Source organism: Equus asinus, chromosome 19 (genome assembly GCF_041296235.1).
Source record: "Equus asinus isolate D_3611 breed Donkey chromosome 19, EquAss-T2T_v2, whole genome shotgun sequence".
NCBI lineage: Eukaryota > Metazoa > Chordata > Mammalia > Perissodactyla > Equidae > Equus > Equus asinus.
This window is the reverse complement of record NC_091808.1, coordinates 5,786,002-5,803,040: the sequence shown is the minus strand read 5'-3', so window position 1 is coordinate 5,803,040 and position 17,039 is coordinate 5,786,002. Positions and strand designations below refer to the sequence as shown.

General features: G+C 47.5%; 1 protein-coding gene across 14 annotated transcripts in view; it reads left to right on the top strand.

Annotated features, from left to right (window-relative positions):
* The window catches only part of AGAP1 (ArfGAP with GTPase domain, ankyrin repeat and PH domain 1), a 559,975-nt gene that overhangs the window by 342,726 nt on the left and 200,210 nt on the right, over positions 1-17,039 (top strand). For all 14 annotated transcript variants that reach the window (XM_044751550.2, XM_044751551.2, XM_070489343.1 and 11 more), the window contains one exon: positions 7,924-8,028. In XM_044751550.2, the coding sequence (XP_044607485.1) occupies positions 7,924-8,028 (105 nt within the window). The remainder of the gene's footprint in view (positions 1-7,923; positions 8,029-17,039) is intronic.

The window sequence follows — 17,039 nt, the reverse complement described above, 5'->3', positions numbered from 1 at the left end:
TGCTGATTGCTCCTACATAGTTTGATATCCTGTAACAGGGCTCAGCCACCTGTTTCTATAAAGGGCCAGAGAGCAAGTATTTTAGGCTTTGCACATCATCTGATCTTTCCAGTAACTGCTGACCTCTTCCAGTGCCTGGTGAAAGCAGCCGTACATACGAATGAACATGGCCGCATTCCGATTAAACTTAATTTCCAAAAAGACGCAGAAGACTAGATCCGGCCCCCAGGCCAGACTTTGCCAGCCCCAGTCCTGTAAGATTCGCAGCATGAACAGTCCCTGTTCGAGTGCACTGGCATGGAGAGGTCCTGTGAAGCAGGAGCGTGTGCCTTGCGTGAGATGATGTATCTGACACCCATGATGCGGAATTTGCCCGCGTCAGCACTGGTGCCGTATATAAGTGATGGAGGGATGTCAGGAGCAGCCTGTGCAGACTCCACCCCCTGCAACAGACACTTCCGTGCCTGAATTTCCACATCTTTTGGTCCAGGCATGTTCTTGGTCAAGTGTGTGTTTGTTATCTGCAAGGGACGGCTTAGCATAACGAGGGAGCAGGAACAGGATGGATAAGCTTGCATTCTGGAAGAGTCACAGCGGGGAGCGACGCCTGGATGGACCATTTTCCGTAGGGAGGCCGTGACTTGGGGGAAGAATATCGGAGCTCCTCGTATGAATGACCCCTCTGCTTCCCCAGTCTCTAATGATGAAATTCCATCCGCCTACCACTCACCCAAATGCGCTTTTGTAGTGTTTTCTTGAAGTCAATTAATATAAGTAAACCTCACGTTTAATACATGTTACAGAAGAAATCTTGATTAGAATAAAAGTAATGAGCACAAATGTGGAAGTTGAGTGACTGCTTTCATACTCTGGATCTCAGTTAAAGATGCCTGCTTTGCTCTGCAACATTGTAGAAATTCATAGAAACCTTTAACTGCCATAATGAGAATCTGTTCAAAAGTCTTAGGAATGCGGATCGTAAGACACTGAGGAACCAATAACAGGTGTTCATTATACAACCCAAAGAAGGACTCAAATCTTGCTTTTTTTTTTTTTTTTAATAAGTAGAAACAGGAAACATTTCTAAACTTGTGTGGATGTTTTTAAACCGTGGAAAAACTATTGTCTTTTTAAACTTGGTCCTTAGCAAGCTCTTGGCACCCGCTCCAGTGCAGCGGGATAATTCAATTTATATCCTTGCAAAATCACACGTGTACCTTCCTTACTTCAGTCAAATGCATGCATGGCCTGCGGTGGCTGTTAAAGCCGATGAGGAATGCTGCCTCAAGAGGAAAGACCTGTGGCTGTGCCTGTTGATGATCTGGTCTGGATGTGATGCAGCCCGCAGCCAGCTGTTGCTCCCTTGCCACATAGGACTCTGGCCATTAAATGCTCCCTCTGTGCAGGCAGACACCAGCGCCACTCGGTCCCTCAAACTCAAAACAAAGACCGATTTGCCTGGTTAAGGCCCCCAGTCTTTAAGGCAGCCAGTAAATCTTTGTTGGTAAATAATTGCTATCGAGCAGAGTTTTAATATAAATTTATGAGTGGTGTTTTATCACAGCTTGGGGCTACAGCAAGCACTGAGTGATGGATTTCAGATAGCACTTCCATTCATTACATTAACTTTGTAAGTTATTTAAAGCTTGTACACTTCACATTGCTTTTGGCTTTCAATGACCTCTTGGGACTGGGCAGAGAATACACATGGCTAATAAAGAGATGGCAGCCAAAAGACAATTCTACTCTTTGCTCCACCATAGAAAAAGTTCCTTGAGCTAAAAAAAAGCAAGAAGTGTCTGCTTGGAATCCTGATATTTTGGTTGTAGACATTAAAATCACAGTCTTTCTGATGCATCAATAAATTAACTAGGTGATGGCAATTAGATCAACGTTTGCCATTTCCAAGTTAGATAAGAGGAATATTTGAGATGTCACAAAGCCCTTAAATTTCTTACTGTGCAAACAAGTGAAAGATGTGAAAGCTTTAAAATTGATCTGGAGGGTAAAATGATTCACAGAGAGGCGGCATGGCATCAGGGTTGTGAATATAGACCATTGCTCCTGGCTTTTCGTGTGGCGTTGGTTATCTACTGCTGGTAATTAACCCAAATCGTAGTGGTTTAAAATAATGACCAGGGGCTGGCCCAGTGGTGCAGCAGTTAAGTTCGTGTGCTCCGCTTCAGGGGCCCAGGGTTCACCAGTTTGGATCCTGGGTACGGACCTCACCCCACTTGTCAAGCCATGCAGTAGCAGGTATCCTACATAGAAAGCGGAGGAAGACAGGCACAGATGTTAGCTCAGGGCCAGTCTTCCTCAGCAAAAAGAGGAAGATTGGCAGCAGATGTTAGCTCAGGGCTAATCTTCCTCAAAAACAATGACCATTTTATTATTTCTCATGATTCTGGGGGTGAGGAATTTGGACCAGACATATTGGGGAGAGCTCATCTCTGCTCCACAAGATGCTTTTTACGGCTGGAGCATCCAAGATCGTTTCTTCACTCAAATATCCGGTGCCTCAGCAAACATGGCTCTGACAACTGGGGGTTGATGCCAGCAGATGAACGGCAGTCCCATATCGGAGACCTCAGTTCTCCTCCACGTGGTCTCGGGATCTCTCCCTTTCACGGTCTCCCTAGCAGATCACTTGACTTCTTTCAAGGCTGGTAGTGCTGCCAGGGGCAGAACAGCGGGAGCGGCCAGGCCTTCTTAAGGCTTCAGCAGGAACAGGTGCAGCATAATTTCCACCACGTTCTATTGGTTAAATTGAGTCAGAGCGCCCAGGACCACACAGGGAGCAGACTTTTTGAGGGTCATCTTTGGAGATTAGCTACTTTAATCTACCCTCCCACATGCAAAATGTGCATGCGGACCCTCCTTCCATCTCCACGTTCGCCGAGTCTCATCCTCTCTTGGTATCCAGCTCAGGCTTGAAGTCCAGGATTGTTGTTTACATCAGGTACCCATGTGGATGGGGCGCCTCGGATATGATCCTTTCCACCTGAAGACCAGGGTACTCGAGATAAGTTGTCTTGGATATGCACACACACACAGTGCTGACACAGGGATGGGAGGCCTGTAGCAGTTACTGGTCCATAGCAGCTCTCAACCCAGCTGGGCACATGCTGCTAACCCGCCCTTCTCTGGGCACCGAGGGTGTGTATTCTGCTTCCTGGAGGGCATCTCCTTGGCCCTGGGCTCTGCTGTCTCAGTAGGCCTTCCTTTTCCATAAGAAATGGCCTGTGTTCACAACTGTGCCTCTTTCTCAGCCTGCTTCTTGCTGTACTTAGGTCGAGGTCCCAGATGCTTCTTTTCAATTTGAACTTTCTCTGTGCCTTTTAGACCAACATGGTGTAATTCCTTTAAAAACCTTGTGGGTGTCCTTTGTATCAAATTAAATCCATTCCGTTAGACAAAAGCTAATCCACAGATCCCTATCTCTAATCCACAAATCTGCTCTGATTGGAAGGGTCTGGGAGGCCCTGCTTTAAATGTTTCTGAGTTCTCCTGAGGGGGTCTGACTGCCACACCCTTGATGGGTCTGCATTCTGAGATCACATCTACCAGCATCCTTGGGATTCGATCCTCGTTCTGAGGCCAGTTCTTACTCTGAGAGTTTTCTACTGGCAGGAGAAGCTGGGAATGCAAAACGGTTTTTCTCATGGTTTTTAAATCGGAAATATCTTTTTCTAATTCTGCTTGAAAACTCCCTCTCACTCCTCTCACTCCTCCCAGATTCATCAGAGCCAGTAGCACATTGAGCGTTCTGCTGGGAAATCTCTGTAGCCAGGCCCACGGGTTCACCAGGCACCCTGGCCGTGCTGCACATTCCTGTGGGCAGCAGATCTGCTGATTGCTCTGCCAGTGCACAGCTCGGGCCTCCTTTTTCCAACCTCAAGTAGCATTTTCCTCACTGGCCTGCCACATTCCATTAACGGCTCTTACGACCCTGCCAGGCTCAGCCAGCTGCCTCTTCCAGGCCCATGTGCCACGGGGTTTTTATTCTTGTTACAGCAATACAGGATGTCTTTCTTGTCTATTGTTGCGTACGAATCTACCCCAAAACTTAGGGATTTGAGGAAACTTTTCTTTTATTATTATTTTGCATCATTTGGTGGTTCAGAGCACGGATGGCTTCTCTGTCAGAGCTCTCCAAAATGGAAGCTACTGGGATTTCTTAAGGTTTAAACCCAGTGTAGATAGCATCTCTTAGGCTGATTCTGTTGTTAAAATGAGACTCGGGCATCCCCAGGTCAGGATGATTTAAACAGGGGCATGAATAACACAAAGGGTGGTGCACTGGGAGCCATCTTGAGACCAGCTACTGGGCTGGCTGTGCTAGTTGGGCAAGTTACACAACCTCTCTGTGCCTTGGTGGCCTCAGCTGTAAAATGAGGATAATCATGGTCATCACTTGCATCAGGTCATTGTAAACTTGTAATGGATTAATACTCGTAAGGCTCTTAGAGCAGCACCTGGCTCACAGTGAGCCCAGAATTGTTTTGAAATAATTTTTTAAGTAGATGCATAAGCCACATGAGAGTCACGTAAAACGTTAACTGTAACTGATGTCCACGCCATGGTAGCTAGTCAGCGAGAAACAATCTTAAGTGAGAGATGGTTTTTACATGTACGAAAGTGGCATCTGAAAGATGGACCGAGTATGCATTTTGACATTCTGCCATGCAGCTTTGCCCTGGGTCACACAGAATCAAAGAGACTTAGAATCATAAGGGCCATTTGCACTCGCTGATGGGAACTGCCCGCCCGTGTGTCTGTAGCACAGAGCCTTCCGGCCTCTGTCATCCTCTGGCTAGTGGGATCATGGTTTCGTGTTCTTTAAAAGTTTAAAATGGACTAGTTTTAGGGTTTTCCATTTTCTTGGTACTTAGCGTAGAAAGCGTGTAAGTTCGAGACGACAGAAGCGTGGGGGTACAGTCTAGGGGGCTCAGCCTGATGCAGTGAGGGGCTGCCGGGATGCTGGGGTGTTCTGGGTGCATCAGTAGAAGCCCATCCCAGAGGGAGGCGATGGTTTGCTCTCTTCCTTCGGTGCTGTGGGGGATGTTGACCGCGTTCAGAGGAGAGCCCCACAGTGGCAGAGCACCTGGGGCCTTTTGCTTTGGGAGGAGTCTGGGGCTAAGGAGCTTGGCTTGCGTGGCCCCGTGATGGGCCAATCTCCCTGGGGCTTTGTGGCGGCTCTCTGTGGCCCCTCAATGTAAGGGCGTGTTGGGGAGAGGCTCCAGTCTCTCACTGCAGCTCCAGAGTTTACGAGCCAGGCTCGCCCCGGGAGGGCAGTGGACTCCTGCTCAGACAGCTCGAGCTGTCCAGACCCACGGGCTCCCTGACCACAGGCCTGCTCAGGCAGGGTCTGGGCGACTCCAGGCAGGGATGGTGCAAAAATATTAGTCTAGCAGATTCAGAACTGAATGGTTTAACTTCTGGGGTCTCTTTAGACTCTGAAATTCTGTGGTTCTCATTTGGTACAAATACTCTTAAAAAATCAGTGTTCAGAATTAATTTAAGCAAAAAAAAAAAAAAGCAAAAGAAAATATGTTTTTAAGCCACAGAAGCTGTTCCCTGAGTCTCCTCATTCGTAGTCCGATTGAACCCCTGATTAGAAAGGTTCCTCTTGCTTGCCGCCTCAGAAGCCCTAGCCACATGCCTTAACTCATGAGAGGACTCGAGTCTCATCGTGCTTTTCAAGATGGGGCTCTTTTTATCATTTCTAGAGAGACAATAGACAGTTTGCTAATTTCTCCGGGTGTTTTGGCTGACTTCTTTAAAGGTTTACACGTGTCAGTGCAGAAGTGGACCCTGATGTCAGAGAGCTGTGGGCCTTAACTCCACAGTCCTGGGCTCTCGGGACTGGCCCTTCGAGGAGGCGCAGGTCTGGGGATGACTGTTGTCTGTGTGATAGGACAGAGGTGCCAAGTGGCCCAGCTGTGGGAGGTCCAGCACCTTCGTCCAATCCCACTATCTTCTGGCTCTCTTGGCCAGAGGTCGAAAACCCGAAGCCTGCGTGCATCCAGCCTGCAGACATGTTTGGTTTGACCTGTATTACAAGCAAACAGTGTATACTCTGTTGTCAGTATTTTAAAGTAAAGAGCCGTCACATAAAACTCCAGTTGTCCTCCTTCTCTTGGGTAATCAGGAAAGCTGGCAGCACAGACACAGACCCTGCATTCCCCGCAGGGTCAGCAGATCCCGGGGGCCCCCGCTCTTGGGAACGCGTGATCCCGCCTTGTCCTAGCTGACGTCCTCCACGCCGTTAAGCAGGTCTGACCTTCATGGTTAGCAACAGTTCTGATCACCCCACTCCTGGGATTTTTTCGTAGAGTTGAGATTTGCGTCCATAGATCCTCGTCCTGTTCTCCCATTTCTCAAAGACACTCAGAGTTTGGAGCGTTCCCGGGTCCTCTAAGATTTAGCAAACGGAAATCCCTTCCCCTGGATCCGTCCACCATGTCTTTTAAGGGCTGTGTTGGAGTTCGTTCATGGTAGAGTGATGTTTGTCTGTTCCCTCCCTCTGTGAGTGCACAGTCTAATCAGTCCCTGCATCATGGACTCCATCTGCCCTCCCGGGAGGGGAATCGGGCTGGAGGCGCCTGCCGGTCCCGGGCCACCCCGCCTTTCAGGTTTGGCATTTGTGCTCTGGAAGGAGGAGCTGGTGGTTCAGGACTGACGGCTTTAGGCCAGGCAGTAGGGGGACACTGGAGGCTGGGCCAGTGTAGGCACTGCCCACAGGTAGGAACTTATGCCCAGCGTAGTGGCAGGAATGAAGAGGGCAGGGCGGCGGGTCCTGGCACTTCCCATCGGCTGACAAGTTCCCTTTCCTCTGGGCCTCAGTCTTGTCTGGAACGCGGGAGCCGTAATAGCTCTGCTACCCTGACCTGTTGCTCATGGGGAGCAGGTGAGAGAGTGAGCATCCGAAGCTGGGAGATGCATCAGTGCGCTCGCACTCAGGCCATTTGAAGGGAAGCCCATCTTACCTGGTCCAGCGCTGCCCCACACTGCCAGCTGGGCAGGCCTGATGCCGGTGTGGCTGTGACATGGGGAGCAGCGTGGCTGATCAGCTTAGTCTCCCCAGCTGTCTTTTAGGGGGTCGGGGGGTCAAGTAATAAAAACCCAGCTGGGGGGCTGGCCTAGTGGCGCAGCGGTTAAGTGTGCACGTGCTGCTTCGGCGGCCCAGGGTCACCAGTTCAGATCCAGGTATGGACCTGTGCACTGCTTGGCAAGCCATGCTGTGGCAGGCGTCCCACATATAAAGTAGAGGAAGATGGGCACAGATATTAGCTCAGGGCCAGTCTTCCTCAGCAAAAAAGAGGAGGATTGCCGGCAGATCTTAGCTCAGGCCTAATCTTCCTCAAAAAAAAAAAAAAGGGATTAAAGTAAATTATACACAATTCATCTATTAAATGCTGTTACTAAGTATGCAAATGGAATTTCATGTTTTAATAAACTAAAAGTCTGAAATGAAAACCTGTAAAATAAAATGTCCCTAGTTGTAAATATCGTAAGGTAAGAATGTGGTTACTGTCTTATTTTTAGAAAAGGAAATTTAGGTTTCTAAAAACCTTATGCCTTTAGGTGTTCCATATGCACTCATAACTTGGTTATAGGGGAGGTATAACGTGGCGCGTCATGATGATCTGTATTATAATTTTGAACTGATGGCACATCTCTTAGTATCATCAGTATCACAAAGTTAAGTTCTACACACACAAAAGGAAGTTTGTTGAATATCTATGTTGTCTGTAAAAGAGAGGAGAAAACCAAACTACCAAGCCAACGAGTGTAATTTCCATTTTAAGATGGCAGAGATAACATGAAAATTTAAACTTTTTAAAATTACCTATGTGCCTGCTTTTTTGTTGTTCTTTTAATTTATATGGGGCTTTATATCTGGCTCCTTTTCCCTTATAGGGCATGCTGTTGAAGCGAAGTGGCAAGTCCCTGAACAAAGAATGGAAGAAGAAATATGTCACCCTGTGTGACAATGGCGTGCTGACCTACCATCCGAGTTTACATGTGAGTGTCTCCCCTGGGAGCAGATGGCAGGACGGACCTCAGCGTCCACACCATGGGGGTCGGCGGGGTGGACGAGGGTCCTATGCCCAGTCAGACCTCTCCCCTCTGAAGTGAAAGTAGTAATGGGTCTCCTGCTCCATCGTGGGATCGAGAATATGTCCCTCGCACTCCATCCAACCATGTGTCTTTCCCTCTCTTCCCCTCCCTAACAATCTATGGCTCTCAAGTTCCACAAAGAATCATAATAAAAGGCACAGATGAGATAAAATTTTAAATGAGCAAGGAGTAAGAGAGAAAGAGAAGAGAGCATCTATCTGAAAATCTAGGATAAAGGAGACAACGGCATTGGAAGCCAGGATTCAGCTCTGAGCAGCTGAGAACAAAAACAATAAGTTAAATGCAACTCATAACTCAGTTTTTCTTGTCAAATACAGACACATATCAGTTTATAAGGAAACTTTTCTCTCTGTGTTGATAAAATGTGTCAGTTATCTTGGTGATTAGACAGAGTAAAAAACAATTTTATTTTGGGAGGAAAATGCAGACATTCTACCCTTAGAAGCCTTGATAAAATCTGGAACGTTGATAATAGTTTCATAACAATACATTCCATGAATCTTGCACGATGCTTCTCTGCCTCGATGTAGATAATGTGTAGATTTGAATATGCAGTGTTAGCTGGACATCCCATTATATCACAGTGTCAAGCTTTTAATTTTAAAATTTCTAAACATTTGAAAAAATTGCAGGGTTATTGACAAGAAGTTAGAAATAAGCATAGTGAGGAAAATCTAAACCACTCCCCAAATACCACCCGGAGAACATGACTGCCAGCATGCGGGGCGTGTGCTCCCATGCATTGCTATGCACATGTGCTTTTTCCTTCCACAAGCACGTGGCCACCCTGTGCACACCGTCTGTGGCCAGCTTTCCTAGATAATGATCGATCATACACACGTGCCCATGTCAACAAATATCCTTGTACACCACCATTTTTAATGGTTCTACAATAGTCACTGTGCAAATGAACCCTAATGGATTTAACAGTGTCTCCAAACTGGACATTTGGCAAATCAATTTCCTTCGAATGATTTTTACTGTTAGAAGTAACTCTAATCACTGTCTTCTATTTACATCTCTGTGCCCTTGTCCATTCCCCTCAGACAGATTCCTAGCAAATCAGCTTCCTGAGCTGTGTGTGTTTCCGTGGCCTTGGGTGTATGTTGCCAAATTCCTGGAAAGAGTGTTATCCTCTCTATTATCTCCTCTGGCAACATACCAGAGGGCTTTTTCCCTGAACTCTCGTGAACATGTACCTTTAAAAATTATATACATATATTCCCCCCATACTAGGCTAGATGACAAGTGGTATCCTTGTTGTCTCATTTGCTTGCTGGGGTGAATTGCCTTTTCCCCCTTGTCTTACAGCAGTAGCTTCGCTTCTCTGGACCACGTTAAAGGGCAGGTGTTTCATTAGGCATCTCTGGCCCATTTCTGATGTTGATGGGGATGCCTCCCCCCACTTCACCGTTAGGTAGACTTTTGAGAGATGTGTTTACCGTACTGAGGAAACTCCTTTGTGCTTGATTATTTGGGGAATAGAGTCAGGTTGCTCCTCCAGGTGGCCTCCACATCAGAGACTTAGTACCGGTCCCAGGAGGCCCGCCTGTGCCCCGTCGAGGTCTTTCCGGTTCTGCAGCCCCTTGCACACCCATCTCCTGTCCGTCAGAGCACCAGAGCAGTGCGGTCTTCACTGGGTTCTCTCCCCAGCACTGCTCCATCAGCAGGGAGGCTGCCCTCTCGCTGGCCTAGTTCTTCCTAAGACGCTCTCAGAGAGCAAGGTCTGAGTATCAACCTGGTTGCTTTATCTTACTCAGAGAGAGAGGTGTAATCAAAATATTCGTCTTGCTAGGGCTCGCTGACTAGTAAAAAGTGAGATCAGCTTAATGATAATTTCATGTCACCTTCCACTCACCCGCTGAGCCCGGGCTCCATCAGAGGAACGTTGCGGCTTCTTGCCAAAGGGAAAAATTGTAACAACAGTGTGTACTGGGAAATTCCTGTAGGAGAGCTAATGCCTGCTTACTGTTCATCCCAGCCTCTTGATTACGTGATCACCGTGAGTTCTTCAAAAATTCTCCTACCCAGGCTGCTTCTTGTGATGTCCCTTGGTGTTTGCCAATTTGATCTTTTTTTTTTTTTTTGTAACCTGTGTGCGTGGATATACAGGCAGGGACCACAGTGGGGCTCTGTTACATAATTGTATGGCAAGCAAGAGCCAATGTCATTTTAAAGTGCAGTGCAGTTAATGCCAGTCTCCTGGGAACTGAAACTATTCATGCAAGTGCATGGTTCCCTAAGGGAGTGGCTTAATCTAGGAATGGATGGGAATTACTGGAGCATGGAGAGATAGCATGACCTTCATTGTAATTCTTCATCAACCTTATTTTCACACCCGAGCTTTGGGTGCAAGTTTGGACGGGCAGCGAGTTCCAGGTGTGTTCGCTGACAGGTCCCTGGAGTGGGTCTGCTCTGTTCCAGGCTGTTGGGGAGCTATGGATCCCTACCAGCTGAGTTAGTCTGCATTCTTGGGTTCAAAATGGGAAGAGGTGTTCAAGGGGATGCCCATGGACAGAGTCCAGACTTCCCTCGATAAGAAGTTTGGGAGCATGCAGATGTTTCACTGATTCAATCCCAAAATTCTACACCATGAAGAATGGCCCAATTAGTGGAAAATTGCAAAAGGCAATTGAACCAAATGATCTCAATTTAACCCCAATTGCACTTTCTAGGTTATCCCCAAGGTCACACCCACTTGCTAGGCTATCTCCAAGATATATTGTGGCATAAAGACCACTAAAGTGACTGTGAGTTTATTGGCCACATGCAGTGATGACATAAATGGTTGAATATTGGGAAAATCTGCCCAGATTGGTGGCTTTGGGTGTCATTATTGTTGGTCATCACACTGTTACTGGCCACAGAGCAGGGGGTCTGCATCGATCTCAAATATTAGAACCTATAGCCTGTTCCTCTCCAGGGAGCCAAGGAAAAGAATGTGGCTAGGGGCCGGCCTGGTGGCGTAGCAGTTAAGTTCGCGTGCTCAGCTTTGGCGGCCCAGGGTTCACTGGTTCCGATCCTGGCCGCAGACCTACGCACCGCTCATCAAGCCGTGCTGTGGCGGCGTCCCACATGGAAGAACTAGAATGCCCTACAACTAGGATATGCAACCATGCACTGGACCTTTGGAGAGAATTAAAAAAAAAAAAAAGAGGAAGATTGGCAACAGATGTTAGCTCTGGGCCAATCTTCCTCAAAAAAAAAAATTTTTAAAAAAAGAATGTGGCTAAACAATATGATACTTTGAGGTAGAATTTTCTGCAGAGATTTAAGTGTTTATCAATAGTGGACTAACTGTGCCAGCTCCTGGTGTTATACCCCTCACTTTCGATGCTGTGGTAATTTTTCCAAAAAGGAAACTGGCAAGCCTTTTTGAGGGTGGGATTCTATAAAATAATACTTCTATAATGGGGTAGGGGTTAGGGGCTTGTGAGCACCAGGCTTGAGGATTGATCAAACACATAAGATTCAAACAGATGTTAGGTGGGGCCCACAGCAGCTCCTTCAAAACCAACATGTACGTGTTGCCGAGAGGCTCTCTTCTGGCTGGCCCAGACTTGTGTTTCCTGTCCACACGTGTGTGCTCACCGGCCCTGACTCCATCACTAGCCACCTCTGACTTGGTGATCACGTTAAACTGAGGGAATTAGGCAGGGTCTAGCACACAAGGAAGATTGGAGAAGAGTAAATGACTGAGTCAAGTTCACATAGAAATAGGCTGGCATGGCAAGGACCCTGAATCATTTTATTACAATCCCTTCACGAAGAGTTCAACGTGCTCGGGAGTATTGGCCACCGTCAGTATTTTCTGGATTGGATAGCCCAGTCTGTAAGGCTGGACTCTCCTCCAAGTTAAATTCCCAGGTGAGCGCCCCACACCCCCAAGAGCTCCTGGACAGACAGGCAGGCAAGGGCCAAGAGGTGACTGAGGATGGCGCAGTGTTGCTGCCGGAGGACAGAACCACCCCGCCAGCCTCTCCCTGCCCCAGTCTTGCTGTCTCACCGCCTCAGCTCCTGCAGGCTCCCAGCAATGCCGATTTTCTCAGACGTTTGCTTGGGAAAGACGTAGCAGCAGGCTGTAGCTTTAACTTCCTTTGGGCAGGTGGGAGCAGGAGACTGACCATTTCCTAAACTTGCTTAAAAAAAAGTTTCTGCACAGCAAAGGCAACCATCAACGAAACGAAAAGACAACCTAACAATTGGGAGAAGATATTTGCAAACCACGTATCAGATAAGGGGTTAATATCCAAAATATACAAAGAACTCATACAGCTCAACAACAAAAAAACCCAACAATCCAATTAGAAAATGGGCAAAAGATCTAAACAGAGATTTCTCCAAAGAAGATATACAGATGGCCAACAGGCATATGAAAAGATGCTCAACATCATTAGCTATCAGGGAAATGCAAATCAAAACTACAACGTGGTATCACCTCACTCTGGTCAGAATGGCTATAATTAACAAGACAGGAAACAACAAATGTTGGAGAGGGTGTGGAGAGAAGGGAACCCTCGTTCACTGCTGGTGGGAGTGCAAACTGGTGCGGCCACTATGGAAAGCAGTATGGAGTATCCTCAGAAAATTAAGGATAGATCTACCATATGATCCAGCTATTCCACTTCTGGGTATTTATCCAAAGAACTTGAAAACACAAAGGCATAAAGATACATGCACCCCTATGTTTATTGCAGCATTATTCACAAAAGCCAAGACTTGGAAGCAACCTAGCTGCCCATCAAGGGACAAATGGATAAAGAAGATGTGGTATTTATACACGATGGACTACTACTCAGCCATAAGAAATGATGAAATCCGGCCATTTGTGACAAAACGGATGGACCTTGAGGGTATTATGCTGAGTGAAATAAGTCAGAGGGAGAAAGTCAAATACCATATGATCTCACTCATAAGTAGAAGATAAAAATGACAAACAAAAAACGTAGCATTGGAGATTGGACTGGTGGTTACCGTTGAGGGAGTGGGGAGGGCAAAAGGGGTGATTAGGGTCACATGTGAGGGGATGCACTATAATTAGAGTTCGGGTGGTGAACATGATGTAATGTATACAGAATTCGAAATATGATGTACATCCGAAAAAAATAAAAATTAAAAAAAAATAAAATTATTTCATTAAAAAAAAAACAAACTCTTAAGTATTTTTAAATGTCTTCACTGGATGCCCTGGATCTCCCCCAAGGAGGTCAGTTATAATCCTTAGGGAAACAGATACGGTTTCCTTATTACACAGGTGTCCGTGGATGTGTTTACGTAAAAGATCACGCTTTGGACACGAACCACAAGTTTCAATCCTGAGCAGATGTTCTGCAGACACTGGTGTGGTGGGAAACAAACCCAGGCTCTTGACAAAACAAGCAGTTGGTGTGTGGCCCCAGCTGTGCGCTGAGCTTGTCGAATGCCACACTCTCTGAAACCGTGGCTTCAGAAACAGGCTGCCCGTCATGCACTGGTGACACTTGGCATTACAGCATGTGGCAGGGTTGGTGTGAGGCTGACGGGCTCCCTGTGCACTTGGGATGGGTCAGCTGCCAGGGAAGCACCCTAAGGCTGGGCTGCGTTGGCTCCTGCCTTCCTGCTCAGAACTCAGGCTGGTTCTACACACAGATTATTAGCAAGGGACCTAAGGGTGGTGGCCCCAGGAAATCACTTCCTGCTGGCACCATCACTTCAGATCTCCCTTTCTGTCCCTCACATCCTTCCCCCAGTCACATCTTCTTCCTAAGCCCTCATAGTCTGCCCAGTTTTGTGGCATCATCCCTAGAGGTATCTTTCTTTCACCCCGTGCCCCAGCTCAGTTCCTGCACAGATGATTTAAGAGACCAGCAGTCCTTGGTCCCTCTGACCTACAGCTCGGCCTCCCTCTGTCATTTAGTTAACACAGGCTAGCCCGCACCACAGAGATGCTGTTGGAGGAAGCCTTGTTGCCCCAGGCATGTTTCCTGCTGTTGGAAACCAGAAATGCTTCTCTTGGGGAGGAGCAGTGGGATGGAGCTGCCTGTGTGTATCCAGATCGTAGGAAGTGACACTCTCTGGACATCAGACGGGAAAAGGGGCAAAATGTTGATCCAACCCAGACCGAGAAAGTTTCCTAAAAGTTGGTATTAGCAAGACCTCCGGACCCCAGATTTGTGCACTCTACATTCTGTGAAGTCTTAACCCCATCCTTGACCCACTGCCACACCTCCTTGCCTGTTTCAGCTCTTCCCCCAAAGGCTTGGGTGCCATCAGCAGTGGCTGCCTCGGGATGACAGGGTCCCCGTACCTCCTGCATTGTAGGCACAGAGCAGAGATGTAGGCACAGGAGGAAGAAGCGATGGTGGATTTCAATGCTAGGTGTTCCTAAAGATCCGTGGTTCCCGCAGTAGGAGCCCGCGATAGTCCTGGGGTCCAGTGGCGGGGGCAACGTAGCCGAGCCCTGCACTTACAGTGAGGAGAGCCCCCAGCCAGAACGTGGGGCTGATAGAACTTACACATCCATGGCATTGTCTCTGTAACCGACTATGGCGGCACCTGGTATACAGGGGAGCTGGGCTGCCCCACCTTTTCAGAAGTCAGCATATGCCCCTGCGGTGTCAGACTCCATATCCATTCCCTTCTGCGTCTGGCCAGGCCCCAGTTGTTCCAGGGGGTACATTTTAAGGTGGACATTGAGAAACTAGCTGGACAGTGTCTGCTCTGCAAATCTGGAGGAAGACTCTTTTGACTGGGAAGTTTGATAGCAGTGTCTTCTAAGGTCACCTTAGACTCTTAAGAGTATGTGACTCTGAAATTTCCACCAGAAACACTTAGTGAACTGAGACGGATGGTGTCGATTGGACTTCTAAGGGAAAGCCTATCCCAAGATTGGAGCTCCTGGGTGGGACCAGTTACAGGCTAAGACGAAGACCGGGGCCCAGAAAACCCAGTTCGCTTGACTCGCCTTTCTCTCTCAAGATGCTGTTATTAAATTAAGTGAAACCCATAACCCAGTTTAGATAACACATGGAAAGCTCAACCAAAATAATGAAGCTGCTTTGGTTTTTTAGATGCTCCAAGTAAGGTGACCAGTTGCCCTGGTCTTCCCGGGACTGTCGGGGTTCTCAGGACACAGGACATTCCATGCTAAATTCGGAAAATCTTGGGCCACCGGGGACAAGTTGGTCACCGTCACTCCAGGCCTGACCAGCTTAACTGCCTCTTCACCCCCCACTTGGCATTTTGCAAAGACAGCTCAACATTTAAAGAAGACTAAAATAGTGCAAAGCAAGCTGTTGACTTCTGTTGCTGCTCTGCGGTCTATATTTTTGTTTCTCTGAAAAATTGTATGTCTACGAGGCCTTTCAAAAGCCCGAGCCGCTGATCCTTCTTGGGGGAGATACGGATGCGTCTCTCGTGGTTTTATGACGCTTTGCTGGATCACAGTCAGAGTGGGTGAAGGGCAGGCTGCTCCGTGGACTTAAATATGAGCCTTAGGGAGCACCTTGATAGAAAACTGGAGAGGATAATGAGAAAGAACTGAGACCTGGGGGCTTCACAGTTCAGCGTCACCACCCATTCATCTTCTGTGTCAAGAGAGCAGCCATCGAGGGCACGGCTGGAATTCCTGCTGACAAAGGTGTGCGCACTGGGATTCCTAAGTGGGCCTGGAAGAGCCAGCCCGTGGCCGCACTGTCAAGCCAAAAGACTTCACGGTGCCCTGCTCAGCAATGAGGATATGTGGTGGGTGGGGACAGCCACCCCTTCTCACCGCACCTGGCTCGCAGACCTGGCTGACATCTGCATGAATTGCTCACACTTTTGAAAACCTCCTTCTTGGATTTCTTTCCCATTCGGTGTATGGACTTTTCCTTCTCAGAGGACGCTCATTCTTGGGCAGATCCATTCCAAATCAAGTGACTTAGATTCTCTGGCTACACAAAGCCTTTGATTCTGTATGTTGTTGACATTTGTTTTTTTCCACGTGAATAGAGTCAAACTTGGGTTCTCTAAATTGTCATCAGAATGCTGATTTGAGAAACTTCCTACTTTCAAAATCAGACAGAATATCCACTTCTTTACTGATGCACAAGTAACAAAAAGATCTGAGATGATTTCCTAAGTAGGTATACTTCTCAAAAGAAATAACTGAAGGAAAAAGAAAGATACCTACGCTGTGAGAACAGCAACTCTCGCCTGTACCCATTGCTGGTAATTGTCATTTAAAATACACAGAATCCTCCCATCAAAGAAGGGCATTTCACTGGAGGATTGAGGAGTCACTAAGAATCTGCCGTCAGTCCCTTGGGTCAGCTTAGCCCACCTGTAAAGTAGGCCTCAAATTTCTTGAGGAGGTGAACGCTGAGTCATACCCGGAGAAACTCAAATTCTTCCCCAGAATGGTTCAGAAGTCAGTCTAGCTCGACTCTAGATCACTAGACAGAAAAATTCAAAGCCCAGATTTCCAAGCATAGAACGTTTGAGTCATGGAATGATGGAGAACCGTGAGAAGACAGGCCTCCATTTCTTACTGAGAACAATGTCGGATGTGTCAGGTCCATGACACATTACTGTAGTAAGCATGATTCATTTTATGATGAACGATTCTTTGGTCTTGTTTCCCCTTTATAAGCCACAGTGCTGAGAGCTGTCCTCTAGTCTGTATGTTCCTTTCCAGTCTGGCTTCTTGCATTTCCAGGCTGCTGTCCATTGTGCAGGTGGACCTTCATGCCCTTTCTGATTTCAAGGCGGACCAGCTGTTCTGGAACCTTCCATGGCCACTGCCTATTCTAGAATAGCCTCACTGAGGGCAAGGACTGCCCTGTTCCTCCCATTTGTCCAGGGCTAGTGTGTGCCTGGCACATAGATCAGTACTTGTGGGTTCCACTGAATCGAGTCTTGTGGCTCCTGTAGTG